Source organism: Mesoplodon mirus, assembly GCF_964341445.2.
Source record: "Mesoplodon mirus genome assembly, chromosome: 16".
NCBI classification, from domain to species: Eukaryota; Metazoa; Chordata; class Mammalia; order Artiodactyla; family Ziphiidae; genus Mesoplodon; species Mesoplodon mirus.
This window is the reverse complement of record NC_138992.1, coordinates 24,947,274-24,972,772: the sequence shown is the minus strand read 5'-3', so window position 1 is coordinate 24,972,772 and position 25,499 is coordinate 24,947,274. Positions and strand designations below refer to the sequence as shown.

At 32.2% G+C, this 25,499-nt stretch overlaps 1 protein-coding gene across 3 annotated transcripts in view; it reads right to left on the bottom strand.

Moving 5' to 3' along the window:
* The window catches only part of CSMD3 (CUB and Sushi multiple domains 3), a gene marked incomplete at both ends in the record, with an annotated part of 1,109,686 nt that overhangs the window by 299,757 nt on the left and 784,430 nt on the right, over positions 1-25,499 (bottom strand). For all 3 annotated transcript variants that reach the window (XM_082600704.1, XM_082600705.1, XM_082600706.1), the window contains 3 exons: positions 10,475-10,677; positions 13,221-13,347; positions 17,742-17,933. In XM_082600704.1, the coding sequence (XP_082456830.1) occupies positions 10,475-10,677; positions 13,221-13,347; positions 17,742-17,933 (522 nt within the window). The remainder of the gene's footprint in view (positions 1-10,474; positions 10,678-13,220; positions 13,348-17,741; positions 17,934-25,499) is intronic.

Genomic DNA, 25,499 nt, shown 5'->3' with positions numbered 1-25,499 from the left:
GGTGATACAAATATTCATAGGATAAACCTTGCACTTCAAAGGAACACAGTCTAAGAGGGACAGCAGATGTGTATATATGTCTTTAATATAATAAAATGTTTATTAAAATCAGGTGACATTTGTCACTGAAAGTGAAAAATTGTGGGCATGAAATAAAAAGTTAAAAGTAATTTAAATTATGTAATTAAAAATATGTACTGATTTACCAGATTGATAATATTACATTGATGTATTTTTCAAAATAAGTATCTATACAAAAACTACTAAAAATATTTCTAAAAAATTAAAATGCCATGTCTGGCACACAAAAACATCTTTATATGAGTTAATTAAACATTAAAAATAAGATAAGCAAAATGATCATTTGTGGTACAAATGTACATTCTCTAATTGGTTTCCTAGACATATTTAATGTCATTTTACTATTTTTTCTTAAGTATGTGGTTTTCAATATATTCTTATTTTTACTGGTATTGTTAAAGGTATTTTTAATACATTTTAAGTCGTTGGCATGTTAACAGAGGTCTCTACAGGCCATACTATTTTTAATTGAGAAAGGTTTTTCTTTATAGGTACTGAGGTATCTGGTAGGCTTAGGACTAATTCTTTAAAATAGAGGAAAGTTTCAATTTGATTTTATTTCATACAACAATGTGTAAATATTTCAGCTTAAGTATTTTCAGATAGTAAATTTTTACTTCTTTTCAGATACCTTTCTTGACAAAATTTTTTATAATATAAAACTTATCAACTTGTCTTAATGATTTTTTTGGAATAGTTCACTTGTAAGCTGTATAATTGTATGTTTTCTCAACTTTATTCCATTATAGTATAAAATATAAATTCAATCTGATTAAAAAATAAGAACTTCATCAAAAGATACTCTCTTTTCACAAGTCAAATCATGCTACAGGACAATAATAGTTTCAAATTTTAATTTTATACACTGTTTTAACTTTTACATAAAAATAGCATTTAAATGTCTTCCTATTTCCAAACTTTGTTTTCAATAATTATAATTCACCAAAATTTTCAAAAGCTGAAGATCGTTAACATGCCAATAACTGAGTATTTTTATTAAAGATTTTCATATGATTTTAATATAAATCAACCAAATTTAAAGGTTTTATTTTTAAAAATTTCAAAACCATAGTAGGGCATTTTGGTTGATTATGAAAAAGAGTGCTTCAGAGATGCAAACTTTTCTAAGTCTGAATGACAATGAGTAGCAAAAACAGAAGCTGGTACTGACATACTAAAGTTTATTTATTTTTGAATCAGCATTACTTTGTCATACACACAAAAAATGTAATTCAATTATTTTGCTGTATATAAAAATATTTGTAAATTTTAATGACAGTTTTATTGTGATGGGTAGAATTTGCTTGGTTGCAGTTATGAATTATATGTACACCACAACCAATTCTAAGTATATATCTGTTTCTTAATTTTATAAGAGCTTTGTTTTTGTCATGAAGTTGTGTGTCACCAAAGTTTATATTTGTATTATTATCACAAAACAAATAGCCTTATCCTTAACACTATAATTTTAATATGTGATCTTTGTCTCATTTTAAAAAAATATTTAAAAGATAATTGTTTGCTTCAAGTTTAAAAAAGGTATTGTGGTGTTAATATAAATAGAAGTAAGATAAATGGAAACAATAGTCCAAAGGAAAGAAGGGGGAAATGTAAATACACTCTCATTCTTACATTACATATGACAGTGTGTAATAGAAGTTAATGGTAAGTTTTGATCCAAGATGTATACTATTAATATTAGAGCAAGTACACCCCCACCTCCAAAATGTTTAGCCAATAAGTTAATAGAGGGGAAGAAAATGATGGTGTAAATGCGCAGGTGGGTTCAATAAAAGTAAATAGCAATACAGCAGCCAAACAAAACCATAAAAATTACATTATGTGTGAACGGTCTAATGATTTAAAGACTGCAATTTGAGGGAAGGGGAAGTTGGGACAAAGTGAGAGAGTAGCACTGACATATATACACTACGAAATGTAAAGTGGATGGCTTGTGGGAAGCTGCTGTATAGCACAGGGAGATCAGCTCCATGCTTTGTGATGACCTAAAGGGGTGGGATAGGGAGGGTGGGAGGGAGATGCAAGAGGGAGGGGATATGGGGATATATGTATACATATAGCTGATTCACTTTGTTATACAGCAGAAACTAACACAACATGGTAAAGCAATTATACTCTAATAAAGATGAACATAAATAAAGACTACAATTAAAAGGCAGAAATCTTCAGACTGTATAAAAAAACAAGGCTCAGGCAAGTAGTATGTCAATCATGTGCTGTTTAAAGTAGAAAGCTACTTTAAGTATAAAGACAAGTTAAAAGGATGCTAAATGAAATACCATGCAAACACTAATTATAAGATATTCATATCAGACAATGCAAACTTCAAGACAAGGAAAATTCCCAGAGAAAAAGAAAGCTACTTCATTGTAATGAAACAGTCAACTCATTAAGAAGGCATAGCATCTCAAACGTGCACACCTAGTAACAGATCTTCATGATACACAAACATGACAGGATATGATAAGATAGAAAGAATAAACAGGCAAATCCACAATTGCTGTTGGGCATTTCAATGCTACTCTTTCATTAGTGGATTAAAAAAAAAAAGCAGACAAAATATCAGTAATAATATCGAACACTTCAAACACAATGCTATCAACCAACTGTATCTAATTGGTATTTAATTCACAATAATGGCAAGTGTACATTCTTTTCAAATGTACATGGTTCTTTTAGAAAAATATATGCTGGACCATAGAATAAGTCTAAGTAAATTTAACTATTGAAATGTTAAAATTGTAACTAAATTTATAATATGAGATGTTTCATCTTTATCACAATGAACTTTCAAAGACTATACTCTGCTTCATAAAATGGAGGTAAAAAGTAAAACTTTTGCTGGAATTAAAATATTTGAGGTGATTAATGTCACATCTTATATATGTGATATATAAGATTTGACTCATTTAATTATTTGGGAAGTTCTGCTAAGGAAGCTGGCATGTTAACACTTTTCAAATATGCAGAAGAGAATTTAGAACATAAAGTGATGAAATTAGTAGAGTTTTCATTTGTTCTAAATGAAAAGTCATGCTTTTTTTAAACAGATTTATGTCTTCTAGTTTTCACGTGGTCAATGACACTACATGATCCCCATGTATGTTAACATACATTGTGTATAAGTTGCATTTTCAACATCGATTTTCTTTTATTTTAATTGAGATGTTACTGTTTTGTGTTTTTTAACATCTTTATCAGAGTATAATTGCTTTACAATGGTGTGTTCGTTTCTGCTTTATAACAAAGTGAATCAGTTATACATATACATATGTCCCCATATCTCCTCCCTCTTGCATCTGTCTCCCTCCCACCCTCCGTATCCCACCCCTCTAGGTGGTCACAAAGCACCTAGCTGATCTCCCTGTGCTATGTGGCTACTTCCCACTAGCTATCGGTTTTACATTTGGTAGTGTATATATGTCCATGCCACTCTCTCACTTTGTCCCAGGTTACCCTTCCCTGACCCCGTGTCCTCAAGTCCATTCTGTAGTAGGTCTGAGTCTTCATTCGCATCCCGCCCCCCACTAGGTTCTTCATGACCTTTTTGGTTTTTTAGATTACATATATATGTGTTAGCATACGGTATTTGTTTTTCGCTTTCTGACTTACTTCACTCTGTATGACAGACACTTGTTTTAGGGTTTTTTGATGATTGGCACATCAAAATTTAAAAAATAAAATTTGATGATTAGCAGAAATTGTGAGCAACTTGTATAAAATCCTTAATATGTAAGTAATAAAAATCTAAGAACCATGTAGTTAATCCAAACAGGTATTCCAACAACTTATCATATTAAAATTTGTAGGCAATTTGTTCATAAAATAAAAATATCAAGTATAAATATCTTAAAATATTAATATACTGTTAGGTCTAAATCTCATGTTTAATATCATATATACTACATTCTCAATCAAACTATCCCACCTTTCACATGAGGTTAACAAGTTATTAGGAAAAATTGGTCTATTAATACCAATGATATCAGGGTCCCAGGGATAAATCTAAAACCAGGGAGAAATTTTATTTAGGAAATAATTCAACTAAAAAGAACATAGCGGGCTTCCCTGGTGGCGCAGTGGTTGAGAGTCCGCCTGCCGATGCAGGGGACACGGGTTCGTGCCCCGGTCCGGGAAGATCCCACATGCCGCGGAGCGGCTGGGCCCGTGAGCCATGGCCGCTGAGCCTGCGCGTCCGGAGCCTGTGCTCCGCAACTGGAGAGGCCACAACAGTGAGAGGCCCGCGTACCAAAAAAACAAAACAAAACAAAACAAAACAAAACAAAACAAAAAAAAAAGGGGCTTCCCTGGTGGCGCAGTGGTTGAGGGTCCGCCTGCCGATGCAGGGGACACGGGTTCGTGCCCCGATCCCGGAGGATCCCACATGCCGCGGAGCGGCTGGGCCCGCGAGCCATGGCCGCGGAGCCTGTGTGTCCGGAGCCTGTGCTCCGCAACGGGAGAGGCCACAGCAGTGAGAGGCCCGCGTACAGCAAAAAAAAAAAAAAAAAAAAAAAAAAAAAAAAAAAAAAAGAACATAGCTATAGTAGTTAGGTACTTTAAAATAATCATAATAATAATCAATTTAATACATCAGGTACTTTAAAATGACAAAGGTGTTGTTAATGTATTATCATGGCTCCAAATCACCATTTAATTATGTTTCATATTTTAAAATATAAAATTGCCCCCTGTAGCTTAACAGAATGTTAATATAATATACAAGCCAAGGAAGTCTCATTTTATTCTGTATTCTCCTAATTTTTGATTGTATAGAAAAATAACCAATCAGTACATGATTTACCCTCTAAAAATATTTTTACAATTTACTTAAATATGTTTAATTGAAATGGGATCAAGTGGAACTCCCCACTTTTTAAAAAATGTGTTTCTGGATGTACTAAAATACTTTGATTCACAAATCATAATAAACAAAATTTCTTCTAGGTCCTTTCCTGCTATCTTTTTGTGTTTACTTTCAAATTTTGCAAGAATAAGTTTGTCTGACAGCCTTGTTGATCTCTGCTGGGTCTTCCTGACAGCCTCCTTCAGCTGAACTTTCTTTTAGAAATCTTGGTGGAATTAAGCTTTCTTAAGAAATGAATATTCAGTATGTACCCTCTAGCCCACTGCTGCCATAAATGTCTATTGTAAAATAATAAAACAGTATGATAAAATAAATAATTGTTAATTTATCCTATAAAATAAATAACAAACACTCATGGCAAGAACATTCAGACTATAGCTCTACAGCACATCTGTGCAACCTCTACTTCTGTGGATATTTCAAGAATACATATTTCTCAGTAATTTGGCCAACTCATGGTCTGACAGCTTTATGTATCTTTCAAGCCACAGAATAGATTATGACATAACTTGCTGTTATACAAAATAGCTGGCAGGGCAACAGTATCAAATAGTTCTCCCAATACCATCTAAGATCAGAATGAGTTAGATGTTAATATCTGAGAATATTTTCATTTCATCTACAAGAGTCCTATATGCTACCCATGAAAGGGAAGTGTAAGTTACCTGGCATCCACAAAAGACTGGGAAATAGAGATGGGTTATCAGTATTTGTCTTTCAAAATTAATCATGTATTATAATTACTCTGAGCACTGGGAATATATCTCACACGGTACTAAATGAGATCAAAGACAATAGCTAATAAATACACCTTGGCTATTTTAACAGAACTATTAATAATGATACTTTGTTGAAAATGGAAAATACAGACCAAATGTCAAACAAGTCAGGATGCCAGGAAAATAGGCATAAACCAGGGATGTCTTGGGCAAACAAGGATATACAGCCATTCTAATATAATACATACATAGTGCCAGGGCACTGCAGATATGGGAGTGACTAATTCTGCCTAGAAGTTCATTAGTACTTAAAGTATCATTTGACCTGGGCCTTGAAAAATGACTAAGAATTTATGGATTTTTGAATGTGGACGTAAGTGTTCCAGGAACATGGAAGAGATTTGCAAAAGAAGCAGAAATGTGAAAGGTCAATGTCTTTTCAGGACAGTGCAGTTAGATGACTAGATGTATGTAACTGAATAGTGAGAGATGAAGCTGGCAAGTAATTTGGGTGCAAATTGTGGAGGCTTTAAATGTAATTCCACAGTTTTGAACTTATGACTGTGTAGCCATAAAAGAATTTTAAACAGAGGAGTGATGTCTGATTTATATTTTCAAAACAGTCAGGTGGAAATGTAGAGAAAAGTCTGGCTGGAGAGACAATGAAGTGAGTGGCTAGTCGACTGCTACAGCAGTGTAGGCAGTAATAATAAGGATGGGAAAAAATGCAGGGGCACCATGCAGTCTTTTAAGGCCAGGAGACATAAACATCTCATGACTAAGGAATCCATCTCCTTGAGAATTTTCAACAGTATAAGATATGGCCCTTGGTATTTTGTATTATCCAGCAGGGGCATATTCTTAAAAGAGATGTCAAAGGGTGAAGAGCACAGAAAATGCTCTGTCAGAACCAACTATTCTGTGGGCAAATGACAGCATGATACTTAAAGATGTCCTCCCTGAGGAACTAAAGTGGGATGAGACAAGCAGATTACAAATTAAAGTAGGAGATATATATAGAGGCTGACTGCTGAGAACCAAGGGCAGAACATAGGACAGCATGAGGTAGCCATGTCAGACTTAAGTAGCTGTGATTAAGCAAAAGAGTCTTGCAGGATATAACACCAAGAGGCAAAGCAAAAGACTACAAAGAATGAATAGATCAGGAAATAGAAGGCACGAAGCTGCTGATAGTGGCTTGACAGTGATTATGAAGTTGGTATGTGACCTACATTTCAGTTAAATTCACTTTGCACCAAGTTCACTGAAATCCATTTCATTAGTTGCATTTTGTTGCTTAAGACTGTTTTGCTGTTATTTCCTGACTCATTCCTTTTTTAATTTATTATTTGACACTCAGCTCTTTGCTCAAAAAAGGAACAGGCATTGTGGTGGTGACGGTGGGTGGAATGGGAACAGAATGAAAATCTGACAAATAAAATAATGATACACACTGATTTGGCTACTATTGTTCTAGTTTATGCCTGTTGTCCAGCTTAATTTTTAAGTGTCCCATTTTACTCTCAAAAGTTATCTTAGATTTGAACAATAAATTACATGATCACCCTAAATAGAATGTTTGCTCTTTACGGACATTTAGAGAGGCGAAGTTCATATAATTAAAACATCTTCAGAACAATGAAATGATAAACCATGTTTTCACATCTTTATTTGGAAAAAAATTATAGCTAGTGCCTAGAGCATGGGCTGGAATTTGTCTTATAAAGAGAGGTCAGAGGATGTTTTAAAAAAGAGATGGTTTTATAAACATTTAAAATGTTTTATACAGAGGTCAGAAAATATTTTATAAAGAGAGGTCTTGGTGCTGAGTCTGGAAGAATGAGCAAGACTTAAGAAAAAAATTTAAAGTAAAAGAAACTTTAGGGACAGAAAACAGTACAGGGGGTGTGTGTGTGTGTGTGTGTGTGTGTTTATGTAACTAAGAAGATTTGCCTAAGTGAAAGGAAAGATTCACTCGAGAAATAGCTGGAGATAAATATGCTTACTATCTGGTCCTTTAATAGACTCTCCTAGAATGAACGAATGAACAAATGAATACATGGGTAAAAAGAGATAGATTTATCTTGGGAAAAGGAATTCAGGTAAAACACTCAAGTGGCAAATTTTGACCTGCAAACCAAATTTGACCCATAGTCATGATTTACTGGACTACAGACCTTAATATTCTCTTTAAGATTAGTTGAGTTGTTTTCTTTGACAATTAGATGACTTTACATAAAACTCTTTATTTCAAGTTCCACTTTAAAATTAGTCTGTCTTCCTATAGGGCAAAATGACTTTAGCCAGAGGGTGCACGTGTCCCTTTTAAATGGGAATGTACACACTCCACCTTTCCTTTATTCCTTCTCACTGCTTCACTTGTATAAATCATCTGCTTTTGGGGAGTGTGAACTTAGATGTGGTTCTTGTAAGCATAATCAGAAAGACAAGCTGATTAAATTGTAGAACTTCATTGTAACTAATAACATATAATTAAAATCTTTGTATTTCCTCTAGAATATTAATAAATAATAAATAAGGATAGCAAAAGAGTAGTAATAACTGCTAAGCATTTACTATACACCAGGCACAATGTTAATCTCCTTTCAGACAAAGGTGGATTTGAGTCACAGCTGCAGGCATCTGCTAGGGTGTGACCTTGAACAAATTAGCTCACTTTCTGAACCTCAGTGTACTGTTTGGTAAATGGGGATGATACAACATATCTCATATGGCTTCTGTGAGGATTAAATAGGTCATACAAACTACTTATGGTTCTTGGCACCAAACAAGACCTCATTCATGAAAAAACTATTTTCACATTTGAAATCTGAACACTTATAAAGCTGTATAGGCATAAGTTACAGAAGATCTCCAGCCCAGAGACTAATTTTCATTAATTGATGCTATTCACAATATATTAACTCTCCAGGTAATTTTATTTCAATGAATAGGTTTTTAGTCTCAGATCAGTAGTACACATTTGTATGCATCTTAAAATAATATTATGGAGGCAGATTTATTACAACTCTGGTATGATACATATAGTTTCCATAACTTTAATATGCCCTACAAATGCAATAAATATAAAAATGTATTACTAATTTCACAGACAAATGTGCATTAAAAATTCCAGAAATGCATATAAAGCAGTCTGTTTCTATTAATCAGATGTACTTGGCATTCACAAACAATAGCCTGAAATAGCCTTTAAACATGACTGCATTCAGATATTTAATCACAAATAACCATTTAAGTGTAAAACCTTACTAATTTAAGGTAAATGAAAGGAGAGCTGTTGGTTGCCAAACTACCATTATAAATAACTGAAATTGAACAGCAATCATAAGCAGTTTGCTGACAAATTGTTCCTAACTTCAAATAAAAAAGAAATAAACAGTAGAAAATAGAAGATATAAATATGAACAATGTTTCATTTATAAGTGTTTCAGAATTATAAGCCAGTTATGTTCATTAATTACATAATCATTCTCTTATTTTTCATTCCTCCTTTCTTTGTCTCAAAAGATACACTAAGGGTACAAATTGAAAGATACTGACTCTGCTGATGTACGCCTCTCTCAGATGAGCTTTATTTATAACAAAACAATTCATTTACTTTAGTTGATTATGCCAAACAACTGTCTTCCATGAACAAAAGGTCTGTCAAGTTAATTATATATTTGTATTGACCAGTTGTTAACCTAAGGTGGTATATTTTCAGGCCAGTCATTAAAAAAGTCCTTCATGCTTTTTCTAAAGGGTTCCAATTTTACATTTATTCATATAACGATAATAGTTCACTGGGCACCAACTATTTACTACTCAATACTAAGAACTGTGCACACATGATCATGTTAAATCCTAATATCTATTTATGAGATAAGCATTATTATTCCTAGTGAGTTAGAAAACTCAGACTCAGGTGATGAGGTGAGGTGTCCAAAGTCTGCAATTCATAAGAAGACAGGATTTGAATTAAGGCACATTTGAAGAATACTGGTTTGCACTCTTCCCATAGATGATGTTGGAAATCTCAATAAGTTTCAATTAATAGGACTTTTTAAGGCTATACAATTAGAAGATCCCTTAGATATTTTTCACAAAGAGATAATGTGTGTTGGTAATAAGAGCGAAAAAATAGCAACTAAAATTTTTGAGTTTTCATTTATTTTCTTCAGCCATTAAACCAAAATCCATTTTACAGAACAGCATATATTTAACCACTTAGCAGTGCCATAAAAAGAAAAAAAAGAAAAAAGGCCATGAACACTAGTAATTATAATGAATGATATTTCATTGTTGTAGGAAATCTTTAGTTTAATAGTAGATCTAAAATATTTTGTCAAAGCTTCCTGTGAATATATAATTAAGATCTTTAACAGAAGAAAAATAAAATTAGTAAAAATGTAGGGTTGCTTTTCTTTTAATGGCAAATATTCATTTCCTTCCTTATCTTCAAAAATTGTACATTTTAAAATATAATTTTATGGTAAGTTCAAATTACAAGCCGTATAATGTAATTATTTCATTTGCGGAATTATTTTAACACCATCTTTACTTTATGGAAAATTGGTTTGACAATTGGAGAGAAGGTCTCAACAATTAATTAATTAAAAGTTTATTGTATTTCTTTTTTCTATGTTTTACCTTAACTCCAGATGAATAATAAGACTAGAAATACGAATATTTAAGATCATTAAAATTTTAAAATTAAAGTTTTGAGCAGTAAACAGAACTATTTAAATAGCACTCCTATTTTTCATTTAAGAAAAAAAAAATAACTCACTTGAAAATTGAATCGCAAATCCAGATTTGCTGATATAAAAGTCCGTGTCAAACTGGATGGTTACTATGTTGAGGGTGCTATGGATTCCTTCAGGAATAAGAGAACCACTAATTTCCTTTAAAAGCATATCATTTTCTGGTGGACCATCCCAAACTCGGAGTATATCATGCGATGCTTCCGTATCAAAAGCAAGAAACTGTAGGCTGTGGGAGAACCATATATCTCTGATTATCTTAAACATGGATTCAGTTTTAAATAAAGAATATAACAAATATTCATCTTGCTTATACTAGATATTCCTTTTATTCTATCAGATAAAAATGAATTATGTAAATTGCATATATAAACTTAATGAATTTTTCTTGAGCCGTATAATTTTTTTAGAATATGATTAAATGTACTATTACATCACCTCTGCAAATTATAAAAAAATTAGGTATACAGACTATCCCCGACTTATGATGATTCAATTTAGGATTTTTTGGCTCTAAGATGGTACAAAAGAGATATGCATTCAGTAAAATCTGTACTTTGAATTTTGATCTTTTCCCAGTTGTGATATGCTGTATGATACTCTCTCACGATGCTGGGCAGCGGCAGGGAGCTACAGCTCCGTCAGTCACAAGATCACAAAGACAAACCGCCAATACATTTACAACCATAATATACCCATAAAACCATTCCGTTTTTCACTTTCACTACAGTATTCAATAAAGTTACATGAGATACTCAATACTTTATTATAAAATAGACTTTGTGTTAGATGATTCACTGTAGACTAATGTAAGTGTTCTGAGCATGTCTAAGGTAGGCTAGGCTAAACTATGATGTTCAGTAGGTTAGTTATATTATATGCATTTTCAACTTATGATATTTTCAACTTACGTTGAGTTTATCAGGATGTAACCCGAGGAAGATCTGTACATTCTTTTCAGTGTTCATGACTTTTAACTGTGGCAATGGCAGGTGACACTTAGAGGATCTCATATGTGCCAGGCACTGTGCAAAATGCATTACATCGATTTTCTTCCTTTAATTGTTACAATGACCCAATGAAGCAGGAACAATTTTTATCTCAATTTTACAAATGTAGCAAATGGGGTTGAGATAGATTAAATAAGATTGCCCAAAGGGTGGCAGAGTCATGAATTGAACTCAAGTTATCTAATTCCATAGTATGTGTTATTTCCACTGTTTCAAGTTTTTTGTTTGTTTTATCAGACTCAAATGAGGTTTATTCCACAAATGCAAAAATGGTTCACATTCAAAAACCAACGATTACATTTCACCACAGTGGCAGATATAAGGAGAAAAACAATCACATGAAGATCTCAATATACACTCAATATACACAGAAAAAGTATTTTAAAAATTCAGTACCCATTTATAATCATCACACCCAGTAATCTAGGAGTAAAAGGGAGCTTCCTTAATGTGAAAGTGTCTACCCCCAACAAAATGCACAAAAAAGGAAAAAAAAAAGTTTCATGTTAAATCTATTTTGCTTTGTGTCTAATCTAGACAAAATTAGTGTCTGATTTTTCTTGCGCCTAATGCCAAAAATTAGAAATCCAATTACATCAACATGCTCAACTCTCTCTCTCTCTCCCTCCCTCTCTCTCTCTCTCTCTCTATCTATACACACACACACACACACACACACACACACACACACACCACATTCATGTGTGATATGTGATCTGGGTTGCAATTTAATATCAAATATTTTTCTTTAATTTTTAAAAATCTCAGAATTCTGTTGAATTTAATATTTTCACATTTACTATTTCTAATATTTAAAATAAAACAATACGTGACCTATCTTAAAGAAAAGTAGGCTGAGGTTCGATTCAATTTGTAGCTGCAAATTGCCTTGCAAAATTAATGTACCAGCTCACACTGCATCCAACAGTACATGGAGTACACCTTGCAGCATGTTATTTGAAGGACAATATTTGTTTTCCATAAAACTGCCTTCATCACCCATAAGCCTGTTTGAAAATCCATTTATATAAAGCAGCAATTCTTAATGTCACTGTTTTGTGAGTGATAACACAATAGCTAGCTCATACGTCAAGGGGAATTTGTTCATTTACTAATTCATCCTTAGTCATAACAATAGTAGTTAAACTAGAACTGAGAGCAGGTTCGCCTTGGAAACCTGACTAGTGTTAATTTAGGAGGCTGCGGTTCTGCCATCATCTAAGAGGAAATTATGTGAAGGACTGTGAGCCACCTAACTAAACTCAGCAGGAACGGAACTCTAACATGGTTAAAGGGGAAGAGAGCAAATGCTTCAGAGATATGCCTAAATCTAGGAAAGACAGGGAATAGGTACTGGGTCCTCTTCCATTCTTATTTCTTCTAAATGTTCATGAGGCTGAACTCATGGCAGTGATCTGCACAACTCTGTATACCTATCAAAATTATGTACTCAGCATCTTAAGTCATTCAGAACTGAAAGTATAGCATCGCCAACAAGTAGGAAAAATTCGCACCTTCTGTGCCCTCTTATAACTGAAAAGCTTCTCTCTAAGGGGCTGTATGAACTACTGCTGTGGACCACAAATCAATAAATCATGCTTATGAATACCTTTTTTCATATTTTAAACATATAAAAGCCACGTTTTTCTTTGCCAAGGTTAAAAAACATTGAAAAATCTTGATATTAATTGATATTGTATATAGAGGCTGATCAGGGAAATTCAGATTCCCTGGTCATTTTGAAATAATAAAATCCATTTACCTGACAATGTTTCCTGGATCTACCTCAATCATCCACATGCAACGCAGATTATTGTCATACGGAAAGGGATAACCAGGAGATAAGATTCTTCCTGATGATTCTCCTTTAAAACGACCTCCGCATTCAGCTAGTAAAAGATTAATTCAATTTTAAGTCACAATTTAATGCCAATCTTTCTAAACAATCTACAAATTTCTCGAGTATATATTTTTTCACCTGAAGGAGAATAGAGATTGGTTTCTCCTCTTATTGAAAGTATATATTTGTATATACTTTCTCAGATTTAAGGTATTAATTGAAGCAAGAACATACTGTATAATAAAAAAAGAATCTCAAGTCAGATCATATAAAAATAATATAATAAACCTAATTAGGGAATTGAAAAAGTACACACTCAAAACTCCGAGTTTAGGCTTCCAAACATTTTAAGATGTGTTGTTAAATAATGATAATGTAAAAAAGGGGAAACAGATGGCAAGTTGCTCACTGCTAGTTGATTGTAGGCTGAATAATTCATCATCTTACTACCTCACCTCTGAGAAAAACTAAGCTTTACTGCAGTCCCTCAGGCCTTCTAAATTTCATTGTCCTTTTATTCCCCTTTAAATCACTCTAAACTCTTTCACTTTTAACCTCCCGAAAGTCAAAATGGCATTTTTATTAAATTTTTCTTCAGTTAAATCTAGTTCAGTTTTGATTTAAATTGAAATCAAACAGGTCTCTAATTTTTATAAAATTTATCAAATTAAAAATGTAACCATCATCATACAATATAATAAAAATTTTATCTTCTGAGGAATTCCCTCTCCATTTTAATAATATTTAATATATTGGGATATCTGGAATGATTTTACTTTGATAAGCAAATAATCTAGAAAGAATTCTCTTTCTAGAGAAGAGAAGAGAGAAACTAAATAGTTTGTTTAATTGCTCTACATCTCTAAATCCTAGAAACCACAGTGTAGTAATACATTATACGTTTGAAAATTTTCCAGATTATCATAGTACCAAAAAATAAACCAAATCCATATTATTTTACTTCTTGCTTAAATCTTTGAATATACTACTATATTTATTTTGCTTGTTCTCTGCAGTGTTACTGTCTTACTCAAATTCAATGACTGAAGTAAGCATCTTGGATTTTGTTTTGTTTTGTTTCGATTATTAGAGCAAAGAAGGTCAAAGACAGAAAGTTTCAGCATTTGGAAAAGACCTAATAACAATAGAATGTCATGGTTCAAATCTGTAGGTTCTATTCATGTAGGTAAAATTATTTTAAAGAATTTAGGTGTTACATTTTAGCACACTATGATGGTTAGTCTTATGTGTCAACTTGGCTAGGCTACAGTACCCAGTTATTTTATCAAACACAAGTTTTGGTATTGCTATTTATAGACCTGGTTAACATCTACAATCAGTTGACTTTAAGATTACCCTTGATAATGTGGGTAGGCTTCATCCAATAAATTGGAAGGCCTTAAGAGGAAAAGTGGAGTTTTCTAGAAAAGAAGAAGTCTCTCAAGCCTGCAGCATTAAGTCCTGCCCGAGTTTCTGGACTTTTGACTTCCCTCTGGATTTTGGGCTTGTCAGCTCCCACAACTGCATGAGGCAGTTCCTCAAAATAAATACATTTCTTGATGACAGACAGACAGACAGATCTATATCTAGATCTACTAATCCTTCTTCTCTGGAGAACCCTAACTGATACACATACCTACAGAGGGCTAAGCAAGTTTATTTTGTATTGCAACATTAGCTTAATTTAATTTATGATAATAAACAAGTTATTTTTAAAGTAAATAAAAAGATATCTGTATTTAAGAAGTTACCATCACTTATTGAGGTTTTTCTCATTTCTTAAATAAAAACTTTGTTGGACAACCTAGAACTCTATAACTATAATAATTCATTTTTCATCATTTTAATGATTTATCACTATTATTGGCATATATTTCTTATGAGAACAAATTTGACACTTCATTCCTCCAGATTAATTTTTAAACAACTTCAAGACAAACTGGAATTTTAGGTACTGTGTTTATCTTTTTTGTTTTTGTGTTTTTTTTTTTTTTTTTTTTTTTTTTTTTTGCGGTACACGGGCCTCTCACTGTTGTAGCCTCTCCCGTTGCGGGGCACAGGCTCCGGACGCGCAGGCTCAGCGGCCATGGCTCACGGGCCTAGCCGCTCCGTGGCATATGGGATCTTCCCGGACCGGAGCACGAACCCGTGTCCCCTGCATCGGCAGGCGGACTCTCAACCACTGCGCCACCAGGGAAGCCCTATGTTTATCTTGAATTTAAACATACCTCTTTCTTTTTCCATATTTCTTTGCTACAAATATTATTGGTATTTTGATTTCAAATGAACCAGTGTGATATACCATAACACTGGGGTTCATATTCTGACAGAAGTCTTACATTTGTAGATAAAAATGAAGGTGTACAGGTTAAAGTTCTTTGGCTATGGCGTCTCAAAAATTAATTTTTGTTTGCTCAATGTATAAGCTACAGAAACATAATTACCTAGAAATAATCCATATAATTGAGAAAAAGTTTTTTATTTGGCAAAGGTAAAAAAAATAATCATAATAGATATTTAAGTTAATGGGCATAGAAAATTATGATTTTAGGCCAGGTGGTAAAGCTATTAATTATTGCCAGTAAAGAACACCATCTAAAATAGAATTTCATCTTCTGTTATCATGGAAGTCATAGCATGACACACCATGTGTCCAACTGTTTCAGGTGTTATTCCTGATCAACAATCATTAGGAAAAAAAAAAAAAAAACCTTCACATGAAATCTTGAGCAGTGTCAAGTCATTAAATTTTGACTTTGCAGATTCATAAACATAAAGTGCATTGATTCATTGCAAACAAAATTAAAATCTTCTTTCTGATCCCAGACCAAATGTCCTATTTGCATAAAATTTTTCCAAAAAATGAAAAATGTCTTCACCTTGGTTTAACATATAAGGAAAATATATGTTTTTTAATGTATTTGTTTATGATTCAAATTTTAAAGACAACATGGCAAGTCAGTATTTACAAGTTTATACTTTTGTGCTATTGCAACCCTTAATGACTTTCTGAATATATTTCATATTCACATCAAAGAACATAACTTCAGAGAGAACTAATCAGTGCTACATTGTTCTCATAACCAATGACAGTGGGTTGATTGTTGGTCATATTCCAGAATCTCAAGCTTTGTCAATTTAGGTTGTTACTGTAGTATTAACCTCATAATCTATCCAAAATTCAGATGCCATCTGAAAGGAAAGCACTATAATTGCATTCTGGTTAGATAAAAATATGTTTGCTTTCTGTGTGAATCACTGTTTTAATAAGCCAATAGAAGTCTCATGTCATCAAAAACACTGCAATTAGTTGCAAGACCTCTAATAACTAGCATTTCATTTTTTCTATTTGAATTCCTTCAAGTTTTGTGGAGATTCCTATGTTGACCATATCAACTAAGAAACATTAAAATTTATCTCAAAAGGTCCGGGTCTCCAAACTCATCAAATTGTATACATTAAACATGTGCATTTTTTAAAGATACCAATTACAACTTAACAAAGCTGTTAAAAAAAAAGTTTAAGTCAATTTTATCCATATGGGCCTGACACAGAATGGATTTGTGCTTCCACAAATGCCATTAAGAAATAAGAATTGCTAAAGAATCATGTTTGTTCCCTACTGAGGAGTTAGTGTTTTGTTTAAATGTTTTGATATTGTTTAAATATCTTTTCTTGTCCTAGTATTCCAGCCTGGCACCTATTTGATATTGGAGCAAAAAAAGAAAAAAAAAATCAGATGTCTTTATCAACACTTTTCTATCCACCCTGCTTCTCACATAATACCCAGTTATTTGTTAATCAATCTAAAGATGGTAGCAATAAAATTGTACTCCAGCTATACAAACAAGAGAGAAAATGATCAATCTATAGCTTCATGTAGGCAATATATCTGATATCACTGACTCTCACATTGTCTTTTGTTACTGAAATTCATTTAATTATGTCATGATACATACACATAAGAAAAACGTATGCACTTTTAGTTTTTGAAAAAGTGTATAAATAAAGACTTTGAAGTTATTGAGAATAGTTTACTGTTTTTTAATCTAGCTTGATACCAGCATAAGCAATAATTTTGTATATAAAAACAAACCTAAAAAAAACCCCAACAAACACAAAAAACAAAACTGGTCAGTGTGATTCAATAAATGTGTATGATTAAGAGTTTCAGCATATTTTTTGTAGTGAGTTAAACTTTATATCAAGAGAAGATAAACATAATGGCTTCAAACCATTTTTTACCCAAAAAAGAGAATGTACTCACTGGTAAGATTATGAAAAGAACCCTCTCACTCTCCACAAATCTGAGCTATGAATTCATTAACTTTTTGATTAAAGTATGAGTTGTGTGTGGACAGATTGAATAACTTGAAAAGGTACAGTATATTTTAATAACACTTCCATAGAACTATTTCATGAAAACCTAAAGCAGTATCCTACCAATACAGGATGGCAGAGGATAGTCCCATGCCCTTCTCTCCCCTGTCATGCACTTGAGAAGGCTACTTCCATGGAGAGTATAGCCTGGATTGCATCCATAAATGATAGTGCTACCAGCAAAATGGCCTTGGTCACTGATCTTGTATCCAAATTGTGGAATGCCAGGATCCTCACAATGTGAAAGTTCAAAACCTATGAGAAAATACAAGTTTATTAAAGACAAAATTTAACAGGAAGATTTAAAACTGTACAAATCATCTCTTTTTATTTTTTTATATGATTACATACTTTTTCCTGGTTTTATTACTCTTACTGTATTTAATTTTGTTAGTTTACAGCCACCATAGAGAGCTTTTTTTCTCAAAAATTAGAATTTGTTGTATTATTCAAATTTAGCAATGCTACCCCGTGGTCTATATGACTATATCATAACTTATAGTAGTAAGATTCTTGCCTGCTTCAAGTGATTTGCAGCCAATAGATTCTGACCAATGTAACTGTTATGATCAAATAATGAAAAATTAAAATCCATACAAAATATGTGAAATCATAACTGTCCAAGTAACAAATATCTCCACTGCAAATATAACTTTAGACTGCTTTACTTTTATAGTCTTAGAAGAAAGTGAAATAGCCTTATATTTAAAATATACTTTATCAAGAGTTAATGTAACACAGTAATCAGTCTGAAGAACTCTGAATTTTTATTTTCTGCCTTCTCCAGAATGTACGACTCTCAAAATTTCTCACAAGGAAAAGAAAAAAGGGTAGGGTGTAGAGAACATATTTTCGATTTCTAAAGGGTTGGGGCTTTCCACATGACCTTTGCTGGAAACTTGTGATCTTGGGCTAAGTGTAACACTTGAGAAGTTAAGTTACAACTGTTTGAGTAGTGAGAGCTGCAGAGATGAACCTAACTCTGAAGGGGGTTTGTGTTTACATTTCAAGGAAGAATGAGACCCAGAACCTTACAGACGTCTCTAGATTATAAAACTTGGAGACACAGGCTAATCTATTGAAACCCTAAATTTACATTCCAAAGGTTAGAATAAAAACCGAGAATTCTTTCTATCCCATCTCCAAAGAGCAGAAGTTTTTTTCTTCCTCCTTTCAGGAGAGGAGTTAAAAACAACTATCTTAAGCACAGTACGTGCATTTTTCTTTATTCCTTGTCCCTGGTCACTCGTGTATATCTTTCCATTTGATTTTCATCGTGTTACTACAGGGGTAAGGACTGGGTCAAAGGGATGCTGACACAGTTATTATTATTACTATTATTATTATGAATTATATCACTTAAATGATAATAATTAATCTCTGTAGATCCAGAACACCTTGTGTGCATATTCAGAATAAAATTAATAAAGATGAATATTAAAAAACAGTCATAGCACAATTCACTATTAAGATATTGAAAGAACTAGAAAAGGGTACTTCAGAATGTAAATCAAACATTACACTAGTTATTAAAATCTAAGCTCCCTAGCTAAGGAATTCTTCTGCCCTTAATGTTTTACAAATTACATAAATGTATGATAAATGTAAGATATAATGAATGAACCAACAGTAATGAGGTGCTAAATTATATCAATTATAGCTTCTGGGACTACAGGACTATGATAAATATTCCAGATAGCTTCATGAATTAGGGAAGTCTGTGATTTCAAGACAAATAATATTTGACAAAAGGACAACTTTTATGTACATCTTAAATCATATGATAATCAAAAAGAGATTTGTATCTCTTTTGTAGGCACAGATCCTTGACCAAATTAATCTAAATTTGAACTAGAAAGCAAAAAAGGATGTATTAGCTCACCGATGACAAATCACTAATTTATAGTACTGACTTCCTAGAGTGTCAAAATAAACATAAAATTACCAGAAATGTACAGCTAGAAGTACTGAATTTATACTATAATTTCTGTATGTTAAGGGCTACACTAGCTCTTGGAGAACATAAGGAGCTCTTCCTGGTCTCTTCTAGGGGTTCTTCATCTTTCCCTCCTCTGTTAACCAACAGAATTATTTCACACACCTTAATTAATTTACAATCATTTGCTTCTTTTCTTTGTTTTCCTATAGACTGGACTTATTTCACTTTTTTTCTTTTTCTCACAATGCCTACCCAGCACAAAATCTGGCACATAACAGATGTTCAGTAATGTTCATAAATGAGTGTGATTCTTAGAGGCAATTATCTCTAGGAGACAACTGAAAAATAAGCTAAGATAATGTTGTTGAGAAACTGAAATTTATGAGACACTTAAAAAACCTTCAGGAATTTCCTATATGGATCAATCTGTGACAGCCTCATTAGGGTGAAAATATGTTAAAATAAGGCAAATGCAAACAGCTTCAGAAACAGAGCCATACAAGAGGTTAGAAGCTGTTAACTCAAATTATGACATATATGAGATATAAAGGATACATGGTCAAGCAAGTCAGTCTTTCAAAAATAGAAGTAGAAACAACAGAAGTAGTAACAAAATTTTTAGGACATACTACTTTGTATGGATCTGCACACTTAACACTACATTTAAAATGTCCCTGCTTGAAAATAACAAGTTTGAATTCCTTTTACCAGACATAATATTCAGTTTATTATTCAAGATTCAGCCACTTTTGAGTTTTACCACATATCATTCATCAAAATAAAAATGGAAATCAAGCTTTCTTTTCAAGGTTTATTACCAAATATTACCAAATGAAAATTCATCCTCCCTTAATTTGAATGCTTTGTAAATGTGGTTGGCAATTGCTGGTGATGAGGTATAATGGAGATATTCTTTGTAACTTAAGATAATTTATAATACTTTGCATTGTAGATGAAAATGCACATGGACAAAAGTATATAAGCTACAAAGCACAACATAATTTAGTCCAATTTGGTGGAATTATTGTTGCTTATTCATAAATATTCAGAACTGTCTTATCTTTATGGAAACATTCAGCTGCCAGTCTTTTCATTGAAAAGCTCAAATACTTCAAACTGACAAAGACGTGCATGAAAAAATATATACTATAAATATTCACCATTCCTTGTGAAATTTGATACTCTGATGAAGTGAAAATTTCTAGAGCACAAAATGAACTGAAAATCCTCAATTACCTAAATCCTTTTGACTTGCTGAATAACTTAAACTGAGATGTAATTCCTTTCCTGCCACCATATAGCAGATTTCTTTAAGGATTTCTAACATTTTAAAGTAACTATTTGAAATCTACAAGACGGTAGAAAGGATAGAACAACAACTTCACCATCTGGTACTATTGGATAGTTGCTTCGGATTAATAGTAATATTAATTCAGATTAGTTTTCAGATTAATATTTACATTAATTGGTTCATTTTCACATTAATATTGTTATTAAGAAATAAATAATGCAAAACAAGTTAAAACTCCTTTTATGTCTGTCTCCAATCCCTTTCTGGTCTTTCCCTACTGAGAGCTAGCAAATATTCTCAATTAGTATATTATTTTCACACATAATTTATATGTTTAACACATATCTATGTCTATGAACAATATACAGTATGATTTGCAAGCATCTGTACATTTCATAAATTATACAATTAAAATAAAAGTCTTCTAAGCCTTTATTTTTTGCCCAGCATTGCATTTTTACTTTTATATTTATGCACACACATACACACACATTTTATTTATTTTAACTACTAATGATATTCCATTGGAGGTATACTCCAAAATTGATTTACTTATTCTCCAGCTCATGGGAATTTATATTGTTATATTGCTTATATTATTCATTGTTATAAAAATGCTATACTTCTATGTCCCCATTTGCACATATGCAAGTGTTTCTATGGTGTATGCATCATGTAGGGATTCATAGATCATTTTCTCCTCAAGATTAAATCAAAATCTGCTAATCTCCTATTTAACTTCTGCCTTGGCCAATGAAAGATAAATAGTTCAATCCCTGCGTCAACATAATTTCTGTTCAATTTGTTTATGAATAATTGTGCATTCACATAGGGTGATGTTATATCTGGTTAGCAAAATAGTAGCAATAGTACAATAAGGCAGATGGTTTAGAAATATAAATGATATCTGAAAATCACTTATTGAGTGTAAGTAAGCATTTTTGATGTAACTAAAATAAGAAGGTCCTTATATGGTTTATTTCTTTGAAATCCTCTTAAAATGTAAATATATATTTAATACTGTTAAAGTGAAATTTTAGAGTATTGAATGGTGAATGAAGATATGTTAACTTTATGTACTAAAAGTAAGAACTTTCAAATTGCTAAATATAAAGGGAATTAGATTGTTAATAATGAAACCGAGAAAGTAGTAAGATAAATATGTTAGAGAAACATATCCTTTTTTAAACCAAAAACCTTAATAAAAGTTTAAATAATAAAGCAATATTCTACCATAATCTTAAACTCTATAGAATTCTTTGGTGGATTTAATACATTATATTTAGCAGAATAATCTTTAAGAATGATATTTAATATTTGGTTATTAAATTCCACTTAATCCACGAGTCTTGCAAGAAAAAGTCTTATTTTAGAATTCTTTATATTTAAATGAGGATGTATATAAAGCAGAATGTCATTTTAAAATTCACAAGCAGAAAATAATCCACAACCATACATAACACTGTGATAATCCTCTTTGGTTCAGACATAAGGAAAATAAAGAGAAGAAAGCACTGAAGAAAAATTATGCATTCCTTTTTTCTCACTAATAAAAAAACTGACACACTTGTCTCACTAATCAAACTAATAATCAGACATATCAAACTTTGAAATGACCAACTTTATAAGAATGCTTTAAGAAGACAATCCTTACAGTTTTGAGTCTTGAAAAGCTATATACATTTAATTTAACTTTTTTTTTTTTTTTTTTTTTTTTTTTTTTTGCGGTACGTGGGCCTCTCACTGTTGTGGCCTCTCCCATTGCGAAGCACAGGCTCCGGACATGCAGCCCCAGCAGCCATGGCTCACAGGCCCAGCCGCTCTGCAGCATGTGGGATCCTCCCGGACCGGGGCACGAACCCACGTCCCCTGCATTGGCAGGCAGACTCTCAACCACTGCACCACCAGGGAAGCCCTAATTTAACTTTTTAATTCTATTTGTTGAGTAACTTTTAATGTAATTTATTAACTTATATAAATTATAATATATCAAGTTATATATGTAAATTAGCCATTTATATAAATATATCAATAGTAGCAGCGTAATAAAATTTTGGAAAATCATTAAAAACAGTTACTTTTCCAGCAACTGTTTAAAAAAAAAAGAAGTTAAGAGTTTAGACATACAAACAGAAAAGCTTGGGCAAATGATTGCTTTGCATTTCCAACTGGAGGAATAGGAGATAAGGTAAATAATTATTTTTTATTTTTAATTGCCATTGTTCTAAATCCCATGTATAAAGTTCTGACTAGAAAATATGTTACTCAAAACCTTTCCCACAGTTTAATCTTTGGGCATGAAAAAGTAAATGATATTATTAAATATGCTAGTTTGTGTCTTGTACATCTTAAATTTATACATCATTCTGGGATAGTGGGATTCAGCTTTGCCTGAATGTTAATTTTTAGCCATCAGCCAAATTTAGTATATGCATAATTGGCTCAACCTAGACATATCTAAAAATGAATTTTACTAGATATCACCAAATTTCTCCTATGTGACTATACCAATTTACATTCTCCAAAGTTCAAGAGTTTCAAGTTCTTCAAATTATTATCAACATTTAGTATCATACCACTTTTTACTTTTTACCAATTTTTGCAAACATGCAATAGAAAATTATGTTGGCTTTAATCTTCATTTCTTAATTTCTATCCAGCACTTTTTTTCTTTTGCTTATTGTTACTGGAATTACCTCTACTGTGAAATATTTTTGCCCATATTTTCTTTTAGACTATATTTTTTAATTGATTTGTAGGTTTCCTTTCTATGGAGTTATGTTTTTCTATTATATTGTAAATATCTCCTTCTAAAATATATCATTTAAATTTTTATTTATGGTATATTTCCCTATAGAGAGATTTGTAAAAATAATAATAATAATAATAATAAGGACTGGAACTTGGTCAGTAAAACAGAAGCCACTTAGATATTTTGAGTTGCTCAAATTCAATACAAGAAATTAGAGGGAAAATACAATGAAATTCAGAGGGTGTGAAGGTCAGAAGATCACTGCTGGTTTTCAAGAATCCAGGAGTTCAGGGAAGCTGCTGCCACATACAACCACCTGCCAGCACCACCCTCTTGCCTGCAGATGCTGGTGGAAAATAATGTCTTCTTTATCCACCTACCTTTCAGCTCTCACATGTTTGCCTTTAATTGGCAGTATCTAAGCAGAGATCTTGGCTGGCAAGAGCAGGGAAATGCACTTGCCAGATTTTTTGTCTCTACACTTAAGGGAAGTGCTTAGAAGGGCAGGAATGCTCCTGAGTATTGAGAGATTTTTGCTCATGTATCTTCTTTAAGAAATCTTTCTTCACCTTAAAGACACAGCTATTCTAGGCCACATTTTTTGCTAAGCGTTTTAAAGTTTTGAGACTTGCATATGTCTTCAATCTGCCAGAAGTTAATTTTATATAAGGAGTAAGTTAGTAGGTCATTAGATATTTAAGCTCAAAATTTACAAAGCTTTTGGAATGTGAAGGCTATGAAGATGGCTCTTCTGTTATTCTAACATGAAGAAATTATATCCAATATTGTATATATAAATGACAGGTAATCAAGAAATATTTCTTCAATATTTTAGTTAGAATACCTTGTACTATATAATGCAGCATTAGTCAATACTTCCTTTATTGCCTGGTTAATTTTCAAGATTTAAAGAGTAATAGAAATGCCAAATGTACCTGTTAAGTAGTTTATAGGATACGGATTTACATAGAGTAACATTGTTGCTTGTGTGTAATTTACTTATTTTCTACTTGCATTTGCATTGAATAAATTATATACTAAGAGTAAAGTTAGAGTTAATAGGTCATCTGATTATTTTTCATTGTTAACATTGTCAAGACCATATTGGTAACTAAATTAAAGAGTTTAAATAGGGTAATTTATTATATATTTAAAAAGCTAGTATGCAAGAAAAGTCATCACAAGGTAGCTATTGCCCATCTTTAATTTGAATATAAAATTTGAAATGGCCATGTTCCGTGTGGATTACTAAACTATTTCAAGCAACAAAACTCAAAGGCTAAGAACATCCAGATATATCTGAACTATACCCTTGGGATAATGGACATTTTCAAATGGGCTTTTTAGAAAATTAAATATGCAGAGGTGATAACAAGAAGACATCTGGGCCCAGAGGTAATGCCTAATGGCTTGGCATCACGGACTTTTGCCAGATCAGCTTTTGAGAAGACAATGCTATAATCTATCAAAAAGGTGCAATTTAGCTCTTTATTGGATGATTGTTTAAAATACCCAATTCCTTTCTGCTGAATGAAAGTGGATTAACTATAAATAAATAAAGCCAGAAGAATCTGCAATGAAGTATATTTTCAAGAAATAGAGTTTAAAGATTTCATGAACAACATAAGAGATACTAGGCCTAAAGCATTCTTTGATAGTAAATTTGGCCAATAATAAAGCATTCAGATCCTTAGGCATAAAATGACAAAAGTTTCTTTAGGAAGAATTGCATTAACATTTTTAAAAATTATTATTATTTTTACATTTACTTCAACAGTAAAAAAAAAAAAAAAAGATGTAAATCCATGGAATTTTAAATACAAAATATCCAAAATTTGG